Source organism: Daphnia pulicaria, chromosome 1, assembly GCF_021234035.1.
Source record: "Daphnia pulicaria isolate SC F1-1A chromosome 1, SC_F0-13Bv2, whole genome shotgun sequence".
NCBI classification, from domain to species: domain Eukaryota; kingdom Metazoa; phylum Arthropoda; class Branchiopoda; order Diplostraca; family Daphniidae; genus Daphnia; species Daphnia pulicaria.
Genome location: NC_060913.1, coordinates 3,127,218 through 3,150,051, shown reverse-complemented (window position 1 = coordinate 3,150,051; position 22,834 = coordinate 3,127,218). Strand labels below are relative to the sequence as shown.

General features: G+C 38.5%; 1 protein-coding gene across 1 annotated transcript; it reads left to right on the top strand.

Moving 5' to 3' along the window:
* The first annotated feature begins 144 nt into the window (after positions 1 to 144).
* On the top strand, positions 145 to 8,892 carry LOC124329499. The gene is made up of 8 exons (XM_046788576.1): positions 145 to 707; positions 3,634 to 3,854; positions 4,516 to 4,590; positions 4,672 to 4,725; positions 4,925 to 4,961; positions 5,052 to 5,158; positions 5,367 to 5,712; positions 7,675 to 8,892. The coding sequence occupies exons 1-8, from the start codon at positions 641 to 643 to the stop codon at positions 7,788 to 7,790; spliced, it is 1,023 nt and encodes a 340-aa protein (XP_046644532.1). The 5' UTR covers positions 145 to 640; the 3' UTR covers positions 7,791 to 8,892.
* Positions 8,893 to 22,834: the final 13,942 nt, after the last annotated feature.

Below are 22,834 nucleotides of genomic sequence, written 5' to 3'. Positions count from 1 at the left end.
GACACAAGTCGACGACCGTCGATGACCGGAGCGCAGACGCTGACTGCTCCCCTCTCTTGTGCTCTCTGCTCCTTGACTGGGTATTGCCACTGTCTTCTGGACTAGATTTTCCGGTGCTATATACCAAAGTAAGTCGTCTGAGTGTTTCACACCTCATACTCTACTCACGGCACACACACACACAGCAGCAGCAACACAGCACACACTGCTGGCTATACTTGACTGTACTATCCGTATAGACATTTATTACGTTCATCTCCACCCAGTCCGCAAAGTCTTTAACTGGGAAAATTTCTTTTTGGAAAAAAGAAATATTTCTACAGTGTGGAAATTCATTTTTGGGCTACTGTAGTTACCGGCGAACTAATGTTTAAGTAACTCAATTAATCAGTTCAGAAGAGCCGGTGTGTTGGCTGTCTAATTTCGTGCGTCCGCCCCTGTTTTTATCGTCGGTCATTTAACTGTTTTCATTGGTCAGATTTTGCGGTGCTTCAAAGTTCGACAATTTGGGTGGTGAGACAGCAGTGCATGCGGTTCGGCGGATGTTTGTTAGTGCTGATAGTAATCGACGAGTCAGAGATTTTTGTTGATTCTTCTTGAATTTGATGTGCACGCCGTGACACTTTCAGCGCCAGCAGCGATGATTCATATGAATTTCCGGTTGATTCAATGGGTTGCTGTCACCCTCTTCATTTACCAGCTGCCTCGTAAGTACAAAACCTGTACAAAACCAAACCGAACCCAAACAGCAATGTATTATACAATAAATGGCATTTAACTGTTGGCTCATAAATGATACTGCGAGACTGACTGCCGAGTGCCGATGCGCTCAACTGGTCACTTGGGCTTCCGAAAAATAGATCCGAGTTAATCAGTCGGAAAATCCCATTTGGCAGTTGATTTCCTGTTGTGCGTTAATAGACACCAGCACACCCAGTCAAAAGAGAAAAAATAACAGAAATGGTATCGTATATATAGTGGGGTATAGAAGAGAAAAAAAGGTCAAACAAGTCTAACAATATTTAGATTTTTTGCTCGCGCTTGACTGCCGCGTGGCACTCGGCAGTCGACAGGCCTCTTTATGATTATTCGCTTCTACAAACAATTGGGCAGTTTGAAAAAATGGGAAAAAAAATTAAAATGTTGAAGGGCGATTACTGTTAACGCTTACGCATACTGTTCACGCTTACGCATGACGAAAGCGTAGAAATTTCTTCAACGAAACGTATTACTTTAGCTGTGATAAACGCTCGAAAAAATAAAAACAAAAAATCACGGCGAAGCCAAACATTTGTCACGTTTAAATCTTCGCATTTTGTAATACTAAGCGGCCCAAAAAGGCAAAATTTCTATTTTTCGCCTATAATCAAATCTGCATGGGTGCTGAGCACTGTGCAAAGTTTGCGATAGAATCTGTGCTTAACGTCGATGAAGAAATTATTAATGCGTCATGAATTACTGATGGAATCGGGAATTATTGACGAAGCTGACATTTTCTTGGCCTATTGGAAAGCGGTGTGTGTTAATTTCTTGTATTTTTGGTTTGTCTTGTCTTGTTATTTGTTACTCGTGTGCCAGATCAATAGCTGATTTACCCTCATTCGTCTTCCCACTAACGAGTAACGACCGTTATCTATAGACTATAACATAAAGGTACAGCGACCTATCAAAGAGGGTCCTTCATCGGTCTCTATCCGTTGCCGGCCGTCTGTCACTTTGTGGCACTCGATGGTTCACCGCGATTTAACCTTGATTGTCTCTGCGTTTGAATTAGATTATTTTCTTCTTTGTAGATTTTGTCGGATTTTGTTGACTGATCTTGTAAAATGATGACTACAGCGCATCTTCGTCTAATCTCGTTATTAATCGAGTTGAATTCCGATTTTCTAGTAAGAAGCAAACGAGATCTATAACCTACAACCATTAAAAAAATTATAGTTCTTCATTTAAGCTTCTTATATAATAATATAAGACTGTACGGTACTTACATTTATAGTGACACTATAAAATCTAAAGGGCCTTTTTTCTTATTTATATTTGAAACATTGTTTTCTTGGACAAACACAAATAAGAGCCAGGAGAGAGATTGAACGTGAGAGCAGTCATGCCGTTCTAAAAGATGACGTCACACGCTTGATGGGCAATATAAGAAAAAGAGAGAAAAACAAAAAATGGCAAGAAATAAATGAAGGCGAGTTCTTATCCACATTTTTGAATGAGTTGGCTGAAGTAGCCATTATTTGATTCCTCCCTCGTCGTCTCATGACGAATCCATCAAAGACCGCAGCACACATACACATACACACATATATATATAGTTGCGCTTCAGCACGCCAATGACTAATCCGTCGAGAAAGAAAGAGAGAGGGGGGGGGGGGGCGTTCGAATGCCGCGACAAAGATACGAAGAACTACTAGCTACTACTTTGAACATGTATAGGTATATAACTTGAACAGCTGAGCTATACCAAGTATGCACACCGCTATAGATTATATCTATCGAGGAAAAACAGCGAGAAATCCTCAGGTGAAAAAGAGTTGCTGGATGTATTAGTTTGTCCTTGTGTGTACGGATGTATCTTTCTGATAGTCTCTAGACTCTGTTTATAAGTCTGGACGAATAGGCCATATAGAAATAAATCGAAATAGACGATGTAGTATGTATATTATATACTGGCTGGGCATATATATATATATACGTAAAGGTATATGGACGGTGGGGCATTTGGTTTGAAGTGTGTCGCTATAGATACTAGGATTTTCGTCGCTCTCTAAACTTTGGGGTCTCATAACTTGTTTCGCTCCTCTAGACTATCGTGTATCGATTTCGGAAACTTGTCAGCTGACAGCAGCCCCGGCACAAGTATATATATATGTGTGTGTTGTATGTGTTGTGTGTGTCCTCTAGTCAGTGGACGCGCGGCCACACGAAGTCTATAAGGTAGAGAGACTAAGAGAGAGATGGGTGTGTCTCGTTGAATGGGTGAAAGGCGAAAAGGGAGAGAGAAGAGGCGGACGGCGGCGAGGAGGTAAGGGGGGATGGGACGACGAAAAGACGAAACGACGTGTAGTATTATAGTACGGGAGAGAGAGAGAAGAGTTACGGACGACGGGGGCTTTTCAAAAAGTCGCCGCCGAGACTATGGTGGTCGTGGTGTATGTTGTACGCGTACTTCACCAGTGCGCTGGGGCCAGGGAAAATCAACGACCTGGGTTTTTTTTTGTGTGTATGAAAAATTGGGGTGGACGAGAGAGAGAGCGTGCACAGCTAGTGGGGTGCGTGCGGACTGGTCCGTCGGCCACCAATATATATGAACGCAGCGGCTGTTGTTACTTGTCTTGCGAATTAGCCTGATGAAACATGCAATCCAGTTTCAGAGGGGCTACACCGCAGCGCGTATGGTTTTTTGATAGGAAAAAGATATATAATACAGACCCGGGAAAAAAAAAGCATATCTAATTCGGTATCATTATAAACAACAGCTGATGAAGTCGTAATAATATAATATCCTCGTGGCTCATTTCATCGCACCATCACATCGGCGAGCTGATATTTTGGGCTTGATATTTTCACTGGTCATCTTATTATATCATTTATGTGTTTGTGCTATTTTTGATTTGATTGTCTGTAAAGGTGGAGTAGAGGGGATCCAATTGCTGCAAGTTTCGGTGCCCAGCGTGATCCAGGCCGGAGAAGGAGCGGCCCTGCTCTGCGACGTCGACATGGAGAACGAGCGACTCTACTCCGTCAAATGGTACAGGGGTGACGAAGTGGAGTCGGTCGAGTTCTTCCGATTCGTCCCCAGAGAAACGCCGCAATTAATCGTTTACAATTTGCCCGGCATCAACGTTAACGTAAGCCTTTATTCACTTATATTTTTTATTTTCTAAATAGAAAAATAGCGGTCCCTTTAAAAATAGTGCAGATTTGATTTGATCGGCAAAATCAATCGTTGCTGGACGGTGGAAAAAGTAAAAAAGAGTATAGATCTAAAGATAATATGGTCTGAAAAAAAAAATTGTCAACCGAATGACAGATAAATTTCAACGTTCGTTTCCATTCAACGTGATAACAGCGGAGAGAAGTAGAAGAAGAAAAAAAAATGAGCGACAACGGCAGGGCATGACTGGCACATAATTATCTATAATGGCCAAAGGGTGGATTCACGTCTCTCCAGAGAGGTATTTTTCAATGTGTGCGTGCGCCAGAGTCATTCGTTGTACAATCAGCTTTAAATTGGAAATGGCAGGTCAGATTCTATTACTGTTATTATCAAAGTGCCCAGCACGTCATAGCCAAGACCAGCAGCAAAGGGGTTGTGCGTAATATAGTCTAGCGCGAGTTAGGTTATAGGTTAGACCCTTCACTTTTATTATAGGTATCAAACGTTGCAGGTGAATCTTAAAAAACAACAAAAAATAGAACATTAAAATTAAACGTTACCATTGTTACTACTCTACACTAATTCTTTATACACCGGCAAATCAAATTTTTTTTTTAAATTTCAAAATTTAGAAAACCTTGTCAGATTGGCAACGCGTTTACCTGTCGCGGGTGAGTTTGGCCAGCACTGGTAACTACAGATGTGAGGTATGATCAACTTGAATGAATTAAGAAAATTTGATTGAATGGAATTCATCGTACGTAATAACGATGTAATAAAAATTCCAGGTGTCTGCTGAAGGCCCCAGTTTCTCCTCCGTCAGCGGCAGTGGTCACATGGAGGTTAGTCCAAAATGAATCCTGATATTTTACAAATCTATTTTTGTACTACAAAAATCTATAATGTTCAGCATATGCATGGAATATTTCTGGAAATCGACATAGTTGTGACGTTTCTTATTTTATGCAATGACTTGTTGCTTTAATTTGCTTTAACTTATTCATCTCATTTTTACAATTTTTTTAAAATTTGATTTCAAAGGTGGTAGTACTTCCTAAAAAGAAACCGACCATAACAGGTAAGTGTTTGATCAAAAATCCGTTGAGTTGGTAACCATCTTATAAAAAAAAACTAACAAATAAAAAAAACCGTTAAAAAACTAACTTAGGAGGGAAGAATAGTTACAAAGCCGGTGATTTAGTCGACGTCAACTGCACTTCGGCCGCCTCGAAACCGGCAGCCAACATCCGTTGGTACATAAACGACGAGAGGAAGGTATGTGCTGTATATGCGTTTTACATTTTAAGAGAGTTGACAGCACTTGACACCTTCAAGTTCCCTAAAGCAAAAAAAAAATTTAAGCGGTCTATTTGAAAAACCAAAGATAAACAATGAATCGATTAAGGCACCGATTTAATCTGATAATTTAAAAGCAAAAAAAAAAAACGAAGTATTTATTTCATGTCTTTGTTAATGTTTCTAGCCTAATGCCAATTATATTCGGCAATACAAATCCGTGTCTGGCGATGACGGCTTAGAGACGACGACGCTCGGCTTAACCTTCGAAGTTCACGAATCGCATCTGCAAAACGAGGGGAAACTGACGCTGCGCTGTGTCACTTCCGTCAATTCCTTTCCGTCGGACAACTCTCACCACAACAACAACCAGTACCACAGCAACAGCAATAATAATCCGCCGCCGGCAGCTTCCACCGCGTCGCTGGGCGGCTACGAGACGAACGACGGCGGGAGGACCAGCCCGCCCGAACACTTCTACAACCCGTTGATCATCGAAACAATGTCAATGAGTTCGGAAGTTCGATTTGAAGGTATATTAATTAAAAACAAAAAAAAAAACAAAAAAACAAAAAAAATTTAATGGAATAAAAATAATAAATAGTTGCGGGAATTATGATTCTAAGAATTATTCGGGAATTACAAGGTATAGCGCAAATCAGCTTATTAAAACATATGCATATTTTTTTTACAGTCTATTTAAAATGAACTTAGTAAGGCAAATAAAATTTACGCGTAATCCTATTTCCAAATTGGTAGCGAGGACTAGGCCTATGAACCCATAAAGTTGTTGGACCTTAACAATTTTACTAATTGCCGTTCGGCTGAGAAACATTCCATCTTGAGTTCTTATATTTGTCCTTAAGTTTTCTCAAAAGTTTGTGGCTATTAGGAAAATAAAAAAAATTCAACTTAGGCTTCTAGTTATTATATACGAACATGTCTGAGCCGAATTGAAGGTTTTAAAAACTTTTTTTGGGGTAGTGGATGATTTGAAAGTTGAAAACAATGCAAGAAAATGAGTCTGATAATTTATGAGACTTTATTATTTCAAGAGTAGATTTATCGTACTAATCTGTAGTCCAGAACTTGTGCATGAGAATTTAGGCATTTCGCTGAATGGAAGTGAATGCTGCTGCGTACTCTAATGCGGAAAAGCATAAACTTTTGAGCTCTTCTAATCTGTAAACTGTAATTCGTACGCAAACGGTAGTTGGATGGGCGGTATCAGCAGTTCCGTCTTCTCTTCTAGGCTATAAGTCTAGTTCATAAAACAAAAAGTAGCGCCCAAGTGTATATACATAGATGTACACACACAGCAAGTAAAGAGGATTTAATAATTAAACAGTTGACACCTCATCTCCAAATTTCGCGTAACTTGCAGAAATTTCTTCCAAAAGAATAATAAGTTATTGTAGCTATGTTGCTTTGTACTGTGCGCTGTACCAAGTGCTCCTGCATTACTTGACCCGCATGATGAGATGCCTCCCCCGCGCCACTTATTAACTGTAACACAGAGAACAACTTGGCTGGCGATCAGCTAATACAGCGGGTAAAGCTTCCACGACGATTACGCCAGACGTCTAACGAGACAAGAGCAATAACCGAAATCTATTTTCTATTTTTTACACATAATATAGGAAATTCTTTTATTCGTCTTAATTATTATTTCGTAATTCGCATGATGTTTATTCAAAATGTGGTCTCTGCTGTTGTATATATATAAAAGGCGAATAAGGAAGGAATAAAGGTAGATCGATATGATGCAAGGCTGAAGGACATGTTCGATTGACCGTGAGTTCGTTACTACCTCCCGTAGCGGTACTATACATGCTGCCAGTCTGCAGTCACGGAGGGCGTTCTTTACGGCGAACAAATGGGCCAGCGATCGATATCAATTAGATACATGCCCTCATATATATACTAGACCAGTTCTCCTATATCTAATATCGGTCAGCATTTCGGCACGAAGACGAAGCGATGCTAAGTAGCTACAAGACACGGCTGAAAGTATAAGGTGTATCAAGATAGACGATGGGCGGGATTTTGCTAAGTGCCAGCAGAGCACCTCCGAACCACAGCAGCAGAGGGTATTTGCGTCAATATATATATAATCGTATATAATCATCTACAGCACTGCGTATATCATTACACGTTTGGATAAATAATTAAAAAACCAAATTCATTTCTGGTTCAAATTTTAATGAGAGAATGCCTATTAACCTGCACTCAGGCTTTACTTTGAACCTCAGTAAATCACACATATAGAGTGATAGACACCTAGATAGCAGTTCATCCTTTGTGTATAAAACCTTGTTTCAACGGTTAAATTCTACTAAAGATTTCCAGCTGTATATATTAGTATTCATGTTTATTGATTCTTTGGGAATTTTTAAATTCATGTTGATATTATTATTAGACATGAAGCTCTTAATTCCCCACCAACTTCACTGACGGCACGTAATTAATGCGCAAAATTTTCACTTTCTGGTTAGCGTCTAGTGGATCCATCTCGTCAATTCCTTTCCGCCCACGGTGGATGGGCCCGATTTGTGTGCTGGTGGCAGCCGTGGCCAACGGAATCCTTCGTCTCCCTAGGTCCTTGTTGTAGAAGATCTCCTCTCCCCTCAACTTCTATGTGTGTATAACCGCGTCATAAACAGCACGTGTCTCATGAAAACTTTCTCAAGAAAAAACCCTCCTCCCCCCCACCAAAAAAACACAAAAAAAAACACAAGAAATTCTGTATTGTTTTCGGCATATTCTGCTTGATGGTTGGCCCCGAATCTCTCACACACACATACATCTACTTTAGTAACCCAAAAATGCATCTCCGCTGTTCACTAATATATAGACACCATCTCATTCACTGTCGTCTACTATATACGTATATATACCCACCACACACTCTATATATTGCATTCCGTTGCATTCACAGTTTCATCCTGTTCATGATCCGTCTCTATATACCCTTCTCTCTCATTCTTTGCCGTTTTCTCTCATCTATTACTTGCTCTCTCTCGTCTCTCTATCGTCTCTGCTCTCTTGTATATGTAGTTGTGTTGTATCTATGTCTATCTCCTTAAATCTGTACATATACAGTTCTGATCCTCCGCAACTTTGCTTCCCAATTGATATCTAATCTCCGGAATGATGATACCGTACCTATACGACTGCTGCTGATGGATGCTGAAGGGCGGCGTGTGAATTTCAGCTGGCGGCAAACACGCGCCGTGTGCACGTCTCCTCGTCTCGTCTCGCCGCTATTGCTCGGATGAAATGTTATATAATACCAGAGAGAGAGCGAGAGAGAGAGAGAGAGAATAACCAGATAATCATTCGCCCAAATTGCGACAGAAATTTTCTCCAAATTTCAGAGTTTAATTCGCCCTTCTAATAAATATCTCCGCCCCCTTACAACCAATTTTTTTGTTTTTGTTTTCAAGAATCTCCTTTACATATGCATTTCCTTCTCGTTTTTATTAAAACTGCACTCATCGCATTGGTATAATTAACACACGAAGCAAACATTTTGTCGCGGCCTGTTTCGCATTTAATTGAGTACCCGGCTGCTAAATATTGAATATCTGTGTTGTTAGTGGTTAGTGGATTATATAACCCCTTTTAAAATAAGTATTTCGTTCGTATACAAGCAATTCGTATGATGAGAGTGCATGGTGATGTGCGAGATGCAATATAGGATGTTACTTTGACCACTCATTTTCTGCTTATTATGAATTGACGGTTTGATATAACTATATAAGATAAACTTGAGGTATACTCTCTCGGGATGTATATATAGTCGCTGATGCTTGGCGCTTTTATAGGTGGAATTTATAAATCTTTGACATACTGTTGACTTATAATCTAAGTGTCCAGTTATGTTGGAATCGCCAGGGAAATGAAACTTTTCGAATGTACAGTACTTCTTTGGAATGCGCTATGTCGCAAGAAACGATAGTCTTGATATGGATTGGGCAACTCATTTATCGTTTGGCCCTTGCACGATAGTACTAGGATTTTAGCGCTAGAAATAGACCAAAAGCGGACTTAATGGATCTGTTGTGTCGCATGAAAAGAGTTGCGGGTTTCTGTAGAATGTGTACCTTACTTCATGCTTTTGTAGTTGGAGCTTGGATTCTGTTTATCTTATCATAGTGGTAGGCTATTAGTACATTTATAGTTGAAAACGCAACTTGCTACTCTTCGTTTTGTTATAATTCTCTTTTTTGACTTCTTATTCGGAACACCCACTTATAAGATATTACACTTATAATAAGACAGAAAACTATTGTTGACCGGCTATAATGAAAAAATAACTGAGAAACTTTAAACCAAAAGTTTAGAGCCTTGCATGCACAGCAATAAGCTCCCTCCCTCCCTTAAAATTCTTTGGATAAATTTTGAAATATCAAGAAAGAGAGTTTAATTTTACAAATTTACGTGTCATTATGATAAATTATTAAATATACTACATTATTGAGAATTTGGAAAAGAAATGTACACAATTAAAAGAACGAAGCAAGGCCTGCTACATAGAACAGTCTAAACAGGAATTGTCTTGTGCGTCAGTGTAAGAATATAATTTAAAAAATAAAATCCATTCATTAAACAGCTATTTTCGCTTATTTTCGTAAAATACATTTGAATTTGCCTGAAGAAGGAGTTGGAAAAAGGATTCTATATTGGTTTTTGTTGCAGGGTTAAGGTAATAACGTGGAGTCGCGAAACAGGCGAAAAAATAAGAAACACATTTTTTTTAAATCCAGAAAAAAGTATAACACTAAAAAAGGAAGATTTACTGAAAAGAAATACGTTGAAACTCTAAAGATTTCTTTGAGCGCAATTTTATCGATACTGAATTGCGTTACCTTGCACTTCTGCCGTTCTGCGTCCTGCCACACTATACGAGTGAATTATCGACAGCAGTTAGCAATGTAAAGCACTCTATACGTATATGTATGTAACCTACATTTGACTTAAATGTATAAAGACGTTGGAACAACAAATTCCCAGAAAAAAAAAATTATTTATTAAGGACACATTTTTACTTCAGTCCTGAGTTGCTATCCTTATTAGCTAGAAATACATCATCATATACACGGTATACAAAAACTGAATAGGAGTATATACATGCATACAAAAAATAAAATGGTTTTCCTGGGATTTTTGTTTCCAGAAGAAATAGTTACATTTGAGCTGTAACTAAAAAGGTATGATTTGATCTAGCAGCTACCTGAGCTTGTAAGTAGGATAGCATTTCCAACAACAGCTAGTACCCACCTGATAAGGCGCCATTCCTTTGATAAGCAGAGCGTTAGTTCAACTCCAATAGACTGCTGCAACAGGGGATCCTGGCCTTGCATAGAGCTACCGCCGCCCTTTGACTTAATCTTTGATGAATCAAAGTCACCGGACCTTATAGCTTCCACTGTACCCGCGCTTTATGCATGGTATCAGCATATGGGCACACGCATGGCTCTTGAAGTCTTGATAATTGTACTTTCACCACTCCAACTCCTCCAGAATGAAACGTCTATAGTTTTCTTTGTGCGGCTATTCATCGTGCCAATTTAATTGGACTATGGCATCATGCGCATGGTCGATAATGACCTGAACCGCGTTAGCTGACGACACCTTTATCCTGATGAAGTGGTGTGAAAAATTGGTGAATCTTATAATGTATATGGCCAGGGCCATGACTCGTGACTTTTATCTTACTTACCTAAAACCTTTATGGTCGAACTCCTTTTCTTTTAAAGGCCGCTTTCATGGCCGACACGGATGAATTGTGGACACTATATATACGTCTGGGGTTGTTTGAAGTGATAAAGGTGGGGCTGTGACTACCGACATTTATTCGAGTCACCAGTATGTACACATTGTAGGAACACGGAGGAGTCAGGAACAGCTCATCATTTTAAGTTATTCGCTTTTGTTTGCGGTTATAAAAGAAATCTACATTACTACGTAACTACATATGTCACAGAATTTTTTCTCTTCGAATCATTGTTTCGCGAGAGAACCTTATGGAAAAATACATTTTACTCGGCGTTCCCAAAAATCCAATTTTCGTCGGAACGCGACGATTTTTTTTGCTGTAGCCATTATTAAGCTGATTTTTTTTTAGATTTTTGCGATCAAGGGAAGGGTAGGTTTTTAATCAAGTCCTAAGTTTGGGAACGCTCCGTAGAGCTTTATGCAAATTAGGGTACTTTAAAGAGGGATAACTATAGAACGGGTTAAGCTAGGAAGACGCGAAAAACTCTGAAATGACGAACTTCACAAGCTGAGCAACAGTCTTCATTTTCAGATTTTTCGCGTTATATTTAATGTAGTCAATTGTAAATTGAAAACAGTTTTTATTTTTTGGCCCGTGTATGCCCCTTTCTTCCCCTCCATTTCCACCCCGCGCACCTTTTTCTCTGTTAAACAATTACTCAAACGTGAGTTATCGCGTAAAAAAGGGAGACACTTTGGCCCGTAAGCCGCCGTGTTAGAAGCGCGGAAACACTCGCCGTGTTTCCAAACTTTGTGTGGGTACTGTATGAGGGGGCGACTTATGATGTGGCGTGGGTGTACGTTCATAAATAATTTAAAGTTTATAAAGGAAGTAACGAAAATAAATTTTGAGTTTTACGGTGCTGAAGCGCTGCTCAAAATCTAAGGTCGAGCGGTTGGGGACTGTACGCACCCATGAGAGAGGGGTGAGTGTAGGGAGGGGGGGGGGTTCATTATTCTCCATACCTTTCCCTTCTTCTTCCATGTCAAAGGTTGGTCAAATGGTTAGCAACCCGGGCTCTCTTTCCAAAAATCTAAGGTTAGAGACTCGGCAAAGTAAAGGAATTAAATTTTTATAAAACAACTTTTTGAATTATAATAATTGCATAGCAGACAAGCGTCATGTATGGCGTGATCAGCACCGAATTCTAACCTATGTGTTAACGTATGGAATTCTAATAAGATTTCCAATAGTCCAACCGTTGATAATGCAGCATGTGGACGCATGTGGCCATGGTATTAGAGATCTTAATGCAAATGTTTTTTTTTCAACATTTTCTAAACTATACGTATTTTCCTAAGATTTTATTTCTTCTCTTCCGAGATTCGAACCTTTCACCTTTTAATTAATTTTCTAGGTTACTAACCATTAGACCACCCGTTGGTACGAATGTTAAAGGGAAAACATGGGAGCGCATGGTATGGCCGAGGTAAACCTCCCTTCACTCACCGCTCTCCCATGGGTGCGTGCAGTCCTCCTGCTCGACCACCCTTCTGGTCAGCTTAGGCAGCGCGTCATTCCCGCAAAACTTAAAACTTAAAAGTAATTTTAATTTCGTGCTTAAAAAAACATGAAATTGTTGATGAAAATGTTTGAAATAAATCCGTAAGAGTTATTTCATGAAATGTGTTTCATTTCCTACTTCACCCAAACACTGACATTGGCATAGGTAGATGGGGAGATGCGTTCGAGGCTGAGCCGCTGAAGGGGAGAGACGCGTTCAAGGCTGAGCCGCTAAAGTGGGATCGAGCTACCGAAAAAAAAAATGGCGAAGGAAACAGGGAAATATTAATTTTTTAAATTAACGATAGTTGTGAAGCGAAAACGTCGTTTGTAACAAATGAATTTTACAGTTAAGATCAAAGGGAATATGTCTATGAAAAAATAAAGACGAGAATTGGCTACCTAACATGTGAATAACGAGAAGGCAATGTGTGAATTTCACTCGACATGGTTTGAACTACGGAAAAGTATAGAAACGGCGACGGAAGTATTCGCATGGAGAAAAGGGTGATTTTGTAGTGGACTTATTTTAGAGTTTCTCATGGAACTTAGAACAAAAGAGAGAAATAGGCCCACTATGACGGAGAATTAGAACCACTTAAAAAATGTTTTAAAGTGGGCCTATTTCATAGGGTTCTATTTCGTCCAGTCCTATTTGCCGGGCCTATTTCGTCGGGGCCAATTTCGACCGGTTCTATACTCCGGCTTTCTTTTTGGAAACGCCAAGAAAAACGCCTTTTTCCATAAGGGTCTCTCGCGAGTTCCAAGTAGGGACTGTATGTAAGTCTAATATTATACGAAAAAAAGTGAATAACTCAAGCGATATCATACCAGTACATACATGCCGCCGCTTGATATGGCGGACATGATTTTACCCTTTTTAAAAAATTACTATTTAACATATCTTCTTATTGGGAAAAAGCTATTAAACCAGCAAGAGAATCATTGGAAAAATCATATTTAGTCTTTATACCTTGTCGTACTCAAGTTGATACTTAATTCGATAATTATGTATTTGAGGACAGCTGACAAGAATTTGAATGTTGAGTATTTGAGTATTTGAATGTTGATGGATAGCAATGTTGCTCTCCATCAATATTCATTCTGATTAGACGCTGAATAGTGTTTTATACCATTCCGACTCAAGTCAAATGTGAAAAAGGAAAAAAAAATAAACGTAATGAGGCATTTTTATAATTTGACGGGCAGAAACTCTATTTTAACAATTGTTTTGAATGTTACATTACTGAAGAGTAAAGCACTTCAGCAAAATTCATCGTGACGTGTCCCCTAACATGATGTCCATCTCCTTCGTCACCCCCTCTGACATGTGAAAAAAGGAGACTGATGTGCTGTTTACGGCCATCCAGACAGAGATAAGGCACACGCTAAGCTTTTGTTGATCGGATACCAAGAAGGGGCTGGTATGGAGGGGTCACTAGAATCCTTTAGCCTTGGCAAATATATATATAAAACTAAATCATTCACCGCAATGTTGATACGTACTACGTATAGATCAAAAGTGTATTAGTACTGCTTTATTTATAGAATTATGTGATACACATGTTCGTGAGTCACCGTAAATTTTCAGCTCTAGAACTAAGTAAAATGATTTTATGTTTAGGCCTACTTATATAAACAGTACCTACCAGAAGTTTGGAAACGCGCGAGAGAAGCTTATGTAAAAAGCCGATTTTTGCCGCGTTCCCAAAAATTGGGTTTTTGACGGAGGGTATTGAAATTTTTTTTTAAGTAGCTATAGGCCTAATGGTTGGCTACTTCCTGAATTTTTTTTTTCAGATTTTTTAATCTAAAGGGATGGCAGCTACAAATGGATGTAGAAGTTTGGAAACACGCCGTAAAAGCGTATTAAAAATTGGCTACTTTGCCGCTTTCTAAATAGGGAAAAAATAACCATACAAAGACGCCAAAACGTGCAAAATGAAGAGCTTCGTTAGCTCTATGACATTTATCATTTTAAATTTTTTGAGTTTCATTTAATCTAATAAATTTCAAATTGAAAATGAGATTTGTCATTTTGGACCCTTTTCTCCCTTCTATCCCACCCCGCAGTGTTGTCGCGATTTCTCCTTTGTTTCATTTTCGTAGGAAGTGCAAATACCGCCTACTAAAGCAAAGGCGAAAAACACCGAAGTAGACTGTAAATATTCAATGTCTATAACCTAAAATGAATGCTAATCGTTTAGATTCAAAGATTTTACTAACCCTAAGTTATTGAAAAGTTCCATAGGGATATCACGGTCTACCAGGAGAGGTACCCAAACGCCCTATCCCTTTTGTCAGCCAGAATAATCAAGGGACTTAGAAGCTTCCTCAAAATGCCACTTGGATTGCGGTTGTGGCTTGGCCACCAGCTGTTGTGTGTTGCACAGTCTCCCTCTCCCCCCTCTCTCGATATATTCGTGGAATCCCACCCCAAGCCGCCAGCGGCAATTGGCGGCAATGGCAGCATTGAAGAGTTCTGACCAAGCTACGCCCGCAATCCAAGCGGCAAATTAGGGAAGCTTCTGAGTCCCTTGATTATTCTGCTGCCATGGCGTTTGGGTACCTCTCCTGGTAGACCATGGGGATATGCAATGCTGCAACTGCTAATGTATACTAAGAAGAAAGGAGAAGGCGCAATTCTCAAGTCTTCTAGACACAAAATGCTTCGATCATGAAGTAGTACACATGCTTCGATTTTCTCTGAACTTCGTGCTTCGATTTTCACCTACTCCAGCACTCCGCATCTAGCGACAAAAATTCAAACCAATTTATTGCCTAACAGCATATCCGCTCTCTACTCCATGCAGAATTCCGGTGTACCTCGATTATTCTGCTCTAATGGCGTTTGGTTACCTCTCCTAGTAGATGGTGTTAAAACACGTTTTTAAAAAGTGATATCCGACTCAAAGCATACGAAAGCCCCCTTTTTCAGGATGCAGTTTTCGGAAAGGAATTCAGAAAGGGATTGGGAAAATCTTAAATAGGTCTATCCTGTTCAGAATTCCAAGGCGATTCCAAAACTAAATCCATTTTTTTCCTTTTTTAGTGTCCGTGATAATCGGGATTGAAATTCGCGAAATATAACGAAGACTGAAAGTCTTCCCTCTGTCCACATCGATTTTCGTCGTATATTCGGCTCGAGAAAAAAAAACTAATTCATAGAAAATGAATCTTTTCATCGGTCTTTCAGAATCAAAAATGATTTTTTATAATTATTACAGATGACTGAGATATCACGAGTTTTGTGATTTGGACCAATTTCTGAGAAATTTTAAGAATTGTTTCTTTTCCAGTGATAAGTTGGTAAAATCATCAACCCAGATCAAGCGTAGGGCATCTCTATCCTCGGAGTGAATTTAAATTTGGAGGAAGGCCTTTTCTATGTCGCCATCCCAGGCCACACGATGCCGACGAAAACGTAACAACACGGCTTATAATTCCGGATTCATATTTCCCCGTTTTCTACACTGTCATCTAATGACAGGCTGCCGTCCGCCTGAACTGATGCAACGTAAACGGGACGAATTTTGGTTGTGAGTTCTTCACTGTGTATTACCAGACGAAGAGACAAATAAAGTTCAACTGGTTGATGATGCAATTCGATTTTTATCTTACATCCCAATTGAAAATAATCCATAATTTGCTCGTGATAGAACTTGAAAAGTCCCGTTTTCTTTATTGAGACGGCTTATTATACGATGAAACCTTTCCTTTCCTTGATGATAATAGGGTCGTTGCATAAATAAGAGATATATTCTAAATAAATATAGGTCTACTCATTTTTTCACGCTAATCCGCGTGATGTTTTTTTATTTCTTTTCAAAATCCACAAGAGCATGTGAAATTCTCATTTAAAGTTGGAATAAGCTCCTCCCATTTCAAAACGGACCTTTCACCATTTAGTATATACAGTCGCGGCTGAAAGTTTCTTTACGTGTAGCTCAAAAATACGCCCTTTTAGTTTGTATTGGCGGATGGTGTTAGCCTATGGTAGAGGTTGAGCTACCTTATTTGCTCGTTTCTTTATTTTTTACCGCCCTTCTTTACTTAACTCTACCTCTTAACATTGATTACTAATTTACCCGCGATAACGCAAACTTTACGCAATCCTATTGCCTAATGCTAAAATGAAACTAATCAATGCAGAAATTGTCACAGTTACAAACTGATCAATCATCTGTCATTTTACCGTTTCATTGAAGAGCTATTGCTAGTTTATTGGGCATCGATGCAATTGCCTGATTATCGGCCATGGTTACCTATAGTTTAGAAAGCCGCGCCAACAAATCATTGTCGGAGGTGTAAGGGGGTAGGGGGTAAAACTTGAGAAAATCGAGCAAATAAGGTAACTCAACCTCTACCATAGGCTAATACCATCCGCCAATACAAACTAAAAGGGCGTATTTTTGAGCTACACGTAAAGAAACTTTCAGCCGCGACTGTATATGCCATAATTCATTATATGTTGATGTATATAGTAGGGGAGACCGGGGCTATGTGGGGCAAATTCTTCAAAAAAAGTTTCAATTTGCTTTATGTAGTACACAATTACATCGATTTTTCCTTATTTGGTACAAATATGATAGGGAATTTTCTACCCTCTTCGTATCTTTTTTTCAGAATAGACTAGGCTAACGTCCGAAGTTGCCAGTTTTATGTAAGCGGAAACAAATTTTGGACACGAACTGGGTAATTGTTCTTGCATGGCGGCTTATGGAGTTTCGCCGGAGTCATAATTAGTTTTATGTTTCCCATTTCAGTCGTCTTTAGTTGCTATTCTTAATTGGATAACTACATTCCTTAGTTATCAGGTAATCTTTTAAGTTTAATTTCCCCTCGATAGTCATTGTAGTTTATTTATTATTAATTTTTAAGTAAAAGCATTTTGTTTTCAAAGACTATATCCTGCCCCGAGGAAAGAGAACCCCGCACACCCCTTTGTCTCCTCTTCGTTTCTTCCTTCGTGTCTTCTTTCCATTCTTCCCTTGGGGCAGGAAATGGCGACATTTTTTTGTAAACACTGTAGGGACGTTTACAAAAATAAACTACAATGACTATCGAGGAGGAATAAAAATTAAAAGATTACATGATAACTAAGGAATGTATTTATCCAATTATGAATAGAAATTGAAGACGGCGGAAATGGGAAACATAAAACTAATAATGACACCGGCGACTAGATCTCTTTTTGTCGTACGGGAAAAAGGGCCACCGGCCGGTGTTTTGCATCTGACAATTTTTGAAAGAAAAGTTAAAATTGAAAATTTTAGATAATTTAAAGATAACTTTTAAATCATTTTTACAGAAAAACCGAAGATAATGTGAAAATAAGTTAAGATTACAGTTAAGATACAGATAATTTTGTTTCCTTCAGATATCGATAAGATAAGATAAGATAACGGGAAAAAGACAAAAAAACGTTGACTTGCACAATTTATTTTTTGATTCAAACAAATATGTTTGCCAGAAAAAAGTATTTGAAATAAAACAGATTTACTAGAAAAGATTCCCTTCATTAAACGTAAAGAAAATACGAAAATCACAATTTGTTATTCCGTTTAATGAAGAGAATTTTCTACAGCAAGGTTGGCTTAGTTCGTGTGCATTTTGCAGACATAATGTCACTTGCTGTGCTTATTAACACACGCTCGATACTTCCAGAAGATGCTGGGATTCAAAAAAGATCCCGAGCAATGGCCCCAAAATAGGAAAAAGATTCTGATTTAGTTTCCAAAACCCTGGTGGTCTAACTGGTTTTCATTATCCTTCTGGCTTTAAAGGATCGACAGCTTCTTCCATTGACACATTTGGCTCATTAATGCAAGCTTCAAACTCTTTCAAAACCATGTATAGATGGGGAAGCAGAATTTGGACGGATGGGCTGGTTGATAACAGTACTGTACACCCCTTTCGGCTTTTCTTCGGTGGTGGGGGAAAAATTACGTTTTCAGCTTGATTAGATTCGTCAGAGTTAGTTGTAGCACTGTCATGATTGCGATCACATGTGAAAAAAGATTAAAAAACTTGAGAATTGATTTTAGTTTTAAACTTAACTTTTTTCTTACGCAGAGCTTTTGATTTTCTTTCTAGTTCCTCCCTTACAGCCTCTAACACCTGACATTCCGAGAATCCAGATGATTTTATCCGGTTTTTTTGAAACGCGGATCAAGAATGGCACCTATAAAAATCCAAGTAAATAATTTGTAATGAAAGACCTAAAAAATGTTTAGTTTCCCAAAACCAAGAACGAGTCCATCAGCACATAGCAAAATCTTGACGTTAAAGAGGCGAGCAATCCTTTTGCAACAGCCTTGCAGTTTTTGTTTTTTTCAGTCAAAGGACTTTTGGGATTTGGCACCTGCTTTCCATAGTTATAGAAAGTTTGTTAACCAAGTCTAAGTAGGCAGGGATCAAATTTCTCACAGTTCAAAAAGTCGGCTTGGAAGACGTCACTAGCATCTTCAAACCTTTCAAGAATGAGAATCAACTCCTTGATTATTTTAATTTCAAATGTCTCCAATTTCCCATGTTTTTTTTTACGTTTAATTTTCCATTAAGTTCAGGAGCAATATCGAAGACTCGAATTAGGATCACTTTACATGTAGTATTGGGAATTCCACCTAGCATCATTACTCACCGGAAGTATAAGATTTGTTAAGTTCAAAATCAGTTCAGTATCGAGAACTTACTGAGTTTTTTTTACTGGCGTGTTTGTTATAGTCTGTGCAAGCATTTTCTATAAAAGGAAAACAAATATTGTTAATATACAACAGCCAAAAAATTAGCAAAAATTAATAAATTACTCCCATTGCTTTTATGCCATCTTTTATTACCAATTGAAGAAGGTGTGCTACACATGTAGACCTGAGAGATGAAGCCAAAGAGTACCCTGACTTGTTGTTGACAGCCTCCATTGTCACTTTGTTTAAACAAAAAATTGTATCTTGCAGCTCTTGCTCAAGATCTTCACGCTCATAAAAAATATGCGATCTTCGGCAGAAGCTTGTCTTAATTCTTCTGCGAGCTCTACGACGGTTTCCCACAATGGCACTGTTTCACCATAATTATCGATGGTTAAATTCAATCTCGATTGTCTCGTCGGGTTCGAAGTTTCATTCAGGTAACGAGCGAGCAAAAAACTCTCAGTTACAGTTGGGGCGGCGCCAACTAAAGATTGCCAAGAAGGCAGTTGAATGTCAAAATCAGAAGCAAGCATATTTGGACCACCGGCTGTAACTACTCGAACAATCTGAAATATTTAATCGACACTAAATACATTACTTTTTAAACGATAAAGGGAGAAAAAATTTACCTTGCTGATGGGAAGTTTCCAACTTTTAATTACGTGCTCGTATTCGGCAACAATAGCCTGGGCAGTGTGGCTCCCTTTCATTTGAGTCAGGGTAAGAAACGTGTTAAAGGGTTCGATACTCATTGACAAGAAAAACCGACGAAATCCAGCATGTTCTTCGAAGACCAAATATCGAGAATGATGGTCAAGGCAGTGCATTCAGTTGATTTCGCCTTTAGTTTTCTCTTCTTCTCTTCATAAAATCCTGGAATTAACGTGTTCCGCAATCTCTGTGGACAAGGCAAATAATATCCCGGGGCCAACAGCTGTATAGAAATTTTTTTTTAGAATAGTGATAATATTATTAAAATTATCAAATATATTATTTAAATTATCAAATATATCACCCAAGAGTGGAAGGCATGTCTTGTCAATAAATTCAGAGGAAGATTATCCTCTTTAAATACTTTGCTCAAAACTTGGTCCAGCTGCTGTTGTCTTGTTTGGTGTACTTTGGTGGGAGTCGCAAAACTGTCGATTTTTTGTTGAGAATTGGAAATACTACCATACTCTTTCGGACGAAGCAACATCAATGGGGTGTTAAAATTTGAGAATGATGATTCCCCCCCCCCCAGAGAAGTAATGCCCATTATCACACAGCTTACAGAGAGCCCAAATAGAATTTCCCTTTTCCCACCAATCACGAAAAAATGTCTTCCTCCAAGTTGGGAAGGCGTTGACAGTGAAAATTTGTATAGGGTTACCTGGCGGAGGTTTTGGCGCTGAAGAAGTATTTTTGTCAGCCGTTTCAGTAGCCACATCTTCGACTTGTCCATTTCTCTCTTTATTTTCTTCGTCTAAACGTTCTTGTTTCACTTGACTGATTTCCTCATTTTCTAAAACAAAAACCCGACCTCGTCTTCGACTTGGACCTCGTTCTCTAGAATTATTCCGAAAAAATCTTCTCCCACCTGGGCTTGATCCTCTTCTCATTTTATTGATTTTATATAAATCACAAACACTATAAAAAGAGTTTGCGACAATCCAATTTTATACTATCGATATTTTATTCTGGTTTCGTTGAACGGCTGAACTCTGAAGGCGCCACGTCGTCAAAGGTTTCATGTTCGACATTTTGTGCGACGCACACGCGAGTACGCTTATATCAGGCACAACTGAACTTGCATAAGTTGTTAGCACATGAAAACACTTAAATTTCTGTGTGATTTATGAGGTAATTGTTTACAAACATTTCTGGATTGCTTTAGAAAACAGAAGGAAAGGCTAGTTAAGAATTTGGTTGACGAGTGGAGGGAAGTTGATCAATTACATGTGTTCATTGTTCATTGATAGTTTCTGCCGTTAACTTAAGAGGAATCTATGTCACATTTGATACACCTAGTTTGAAGACAGGGTTTAACTGTTCAATTTTATTTATTTTAGATGGCAGATGAAAATCTTGTACTGGATGCCGAAGAGAAGAACAAGCCTTCGTCAGCCAAATTGAAGGATCAACATAACATGTTTCTCGATGAGAAGGTAAAAACATTTTGTAACAAGCATTTCTGGATTCCTCTTAAGTTAAGGGCAAGTTAGTTCAAGAAACTATCGATGAACAATGAACACATGTAACTTCCCTCCACTCGTCAACCAAATTTTTAACTTTCCGTCTACGCCCCAACACCATTCATTAAAACAAACTTTTTCATGTTTTATAAAACAATCTATGATTAATTTGATCCACCTAGTCTGGTAAGTTATTTAATAGTATGTGTGATTTTAACTACATTTTTTCTAATTCCATGTCTTTTTCTACAGAAGATTCATCCAAAAATTCGAAGAAAAAGTTGAAACACAACTAGAGTTGCCTTCCATTCTCTCCCACTGGATAATAGCTAATGGGATTATTATAATTACTCGAAAAATTTGATTCAATGGATTGACTGTTCAACTAGTTATCTTAATGTTAGTCTTGCCACGTATTGCCTGTTGAACTCATTTCCCTTCAGACAAACTAAGAGCTGTTTTTTCATGCTGTCTTATGTTTTTAAGCTAATATAAACAAGATAATTGTTTGTGTATTTTCTAATACCGAAAATTAAAAAAATTAATTACGTTGTTTCTTGAGAATGGGTCATATCAAAACTATAAAGTAAGTTCATTTGCACAAACTTTCCCATATACCATTCGAATCGGCTTAACGAGCTCTATCGAATGGCGTTAAGTTTGATGAGATTGGAGATTCCGTGCCACTCTAGGCCACTGCCCAATGACACTGAACATCATAAAGCGAACGGCCAAAACTAAATTGTGTGCAAACTTAGTCCCGATGTTTTAGCAAGAAGGAATCTAGTAGACAGTTCTAGGACATCTATAGGACTAGAAAATATAGCAAATGAATGATTATACATCTTTGTAAAGGCTTTAGTTCTATGCTTGAACCCGGCCTTTAATACTGAGAAGTTTTGAAACTGAAATTCTCAATTTATCTTTATGCTATGATAATTTACAATTTAATTCTTGGCGCGGAAGCTTAACTTTTGATCCAAGCTGCGTCAGAAAACTTCAAATCAATATGGCCCTTATTTTTTTCCAGTACTTCAGTCAATAGGTAAACAGAAATTGTTAATGTGCCTAGCTTTATTAAGTGCAAATGATGTGTGTTTAATTTGTTTTTGTTTCTTCTTGTCGCTTATTATGACCCATGAGAAATACACAAGATGACTACTGAATTGGATGTTGCTCAATCTGGAACTATCGCTGGATTCGGATAAATTAGGATTTTTGTATCGTCACTCTCTGTTTACAAGTTGATAATCCGAACCATTAGTACGTCTCCCTCTTTGGGCATTACTTGATAACAAAGTCGTAAGCGCGACGTTTTCCCTTTCGTTAGTTCATCGCCCATTTAATGTAGCTAGCATCTGCGATTATTAGTTCGTTTCGCTACAAGCTAAGTTCTCTCTTCTTCACCCGTGTGTTTTATTTTATTCATCTATATCGATGAACTTCTCAAATGGGAATATTTTTTTTCTATTTGCATATGTGTTAAACCCTCTTCATGATTAAGAGA

Coding starts and splice junctions, on each gene's coding strand:
- LOC124329499 (XM_046788576.1), top strand. CDS start 641: ATGATTCATATGAATTTCCGGTTGATTCAATGGGTTGCTGTCACCCTC. Junction 708..3,633: donor CTTCATTTACCAGCTGCCTC/GTAAGTACAAAA, acceptor TTGTCTGTAAAG/GTGGAGTAGAGGGGATCCAA. Junction 4,962..5,051: donor AAAGAAACCGACCATAACAG/GTAAGTGTTTGA, acceptor AAACTAACTTAG/GAGGGAAGAATAGTTACAAA.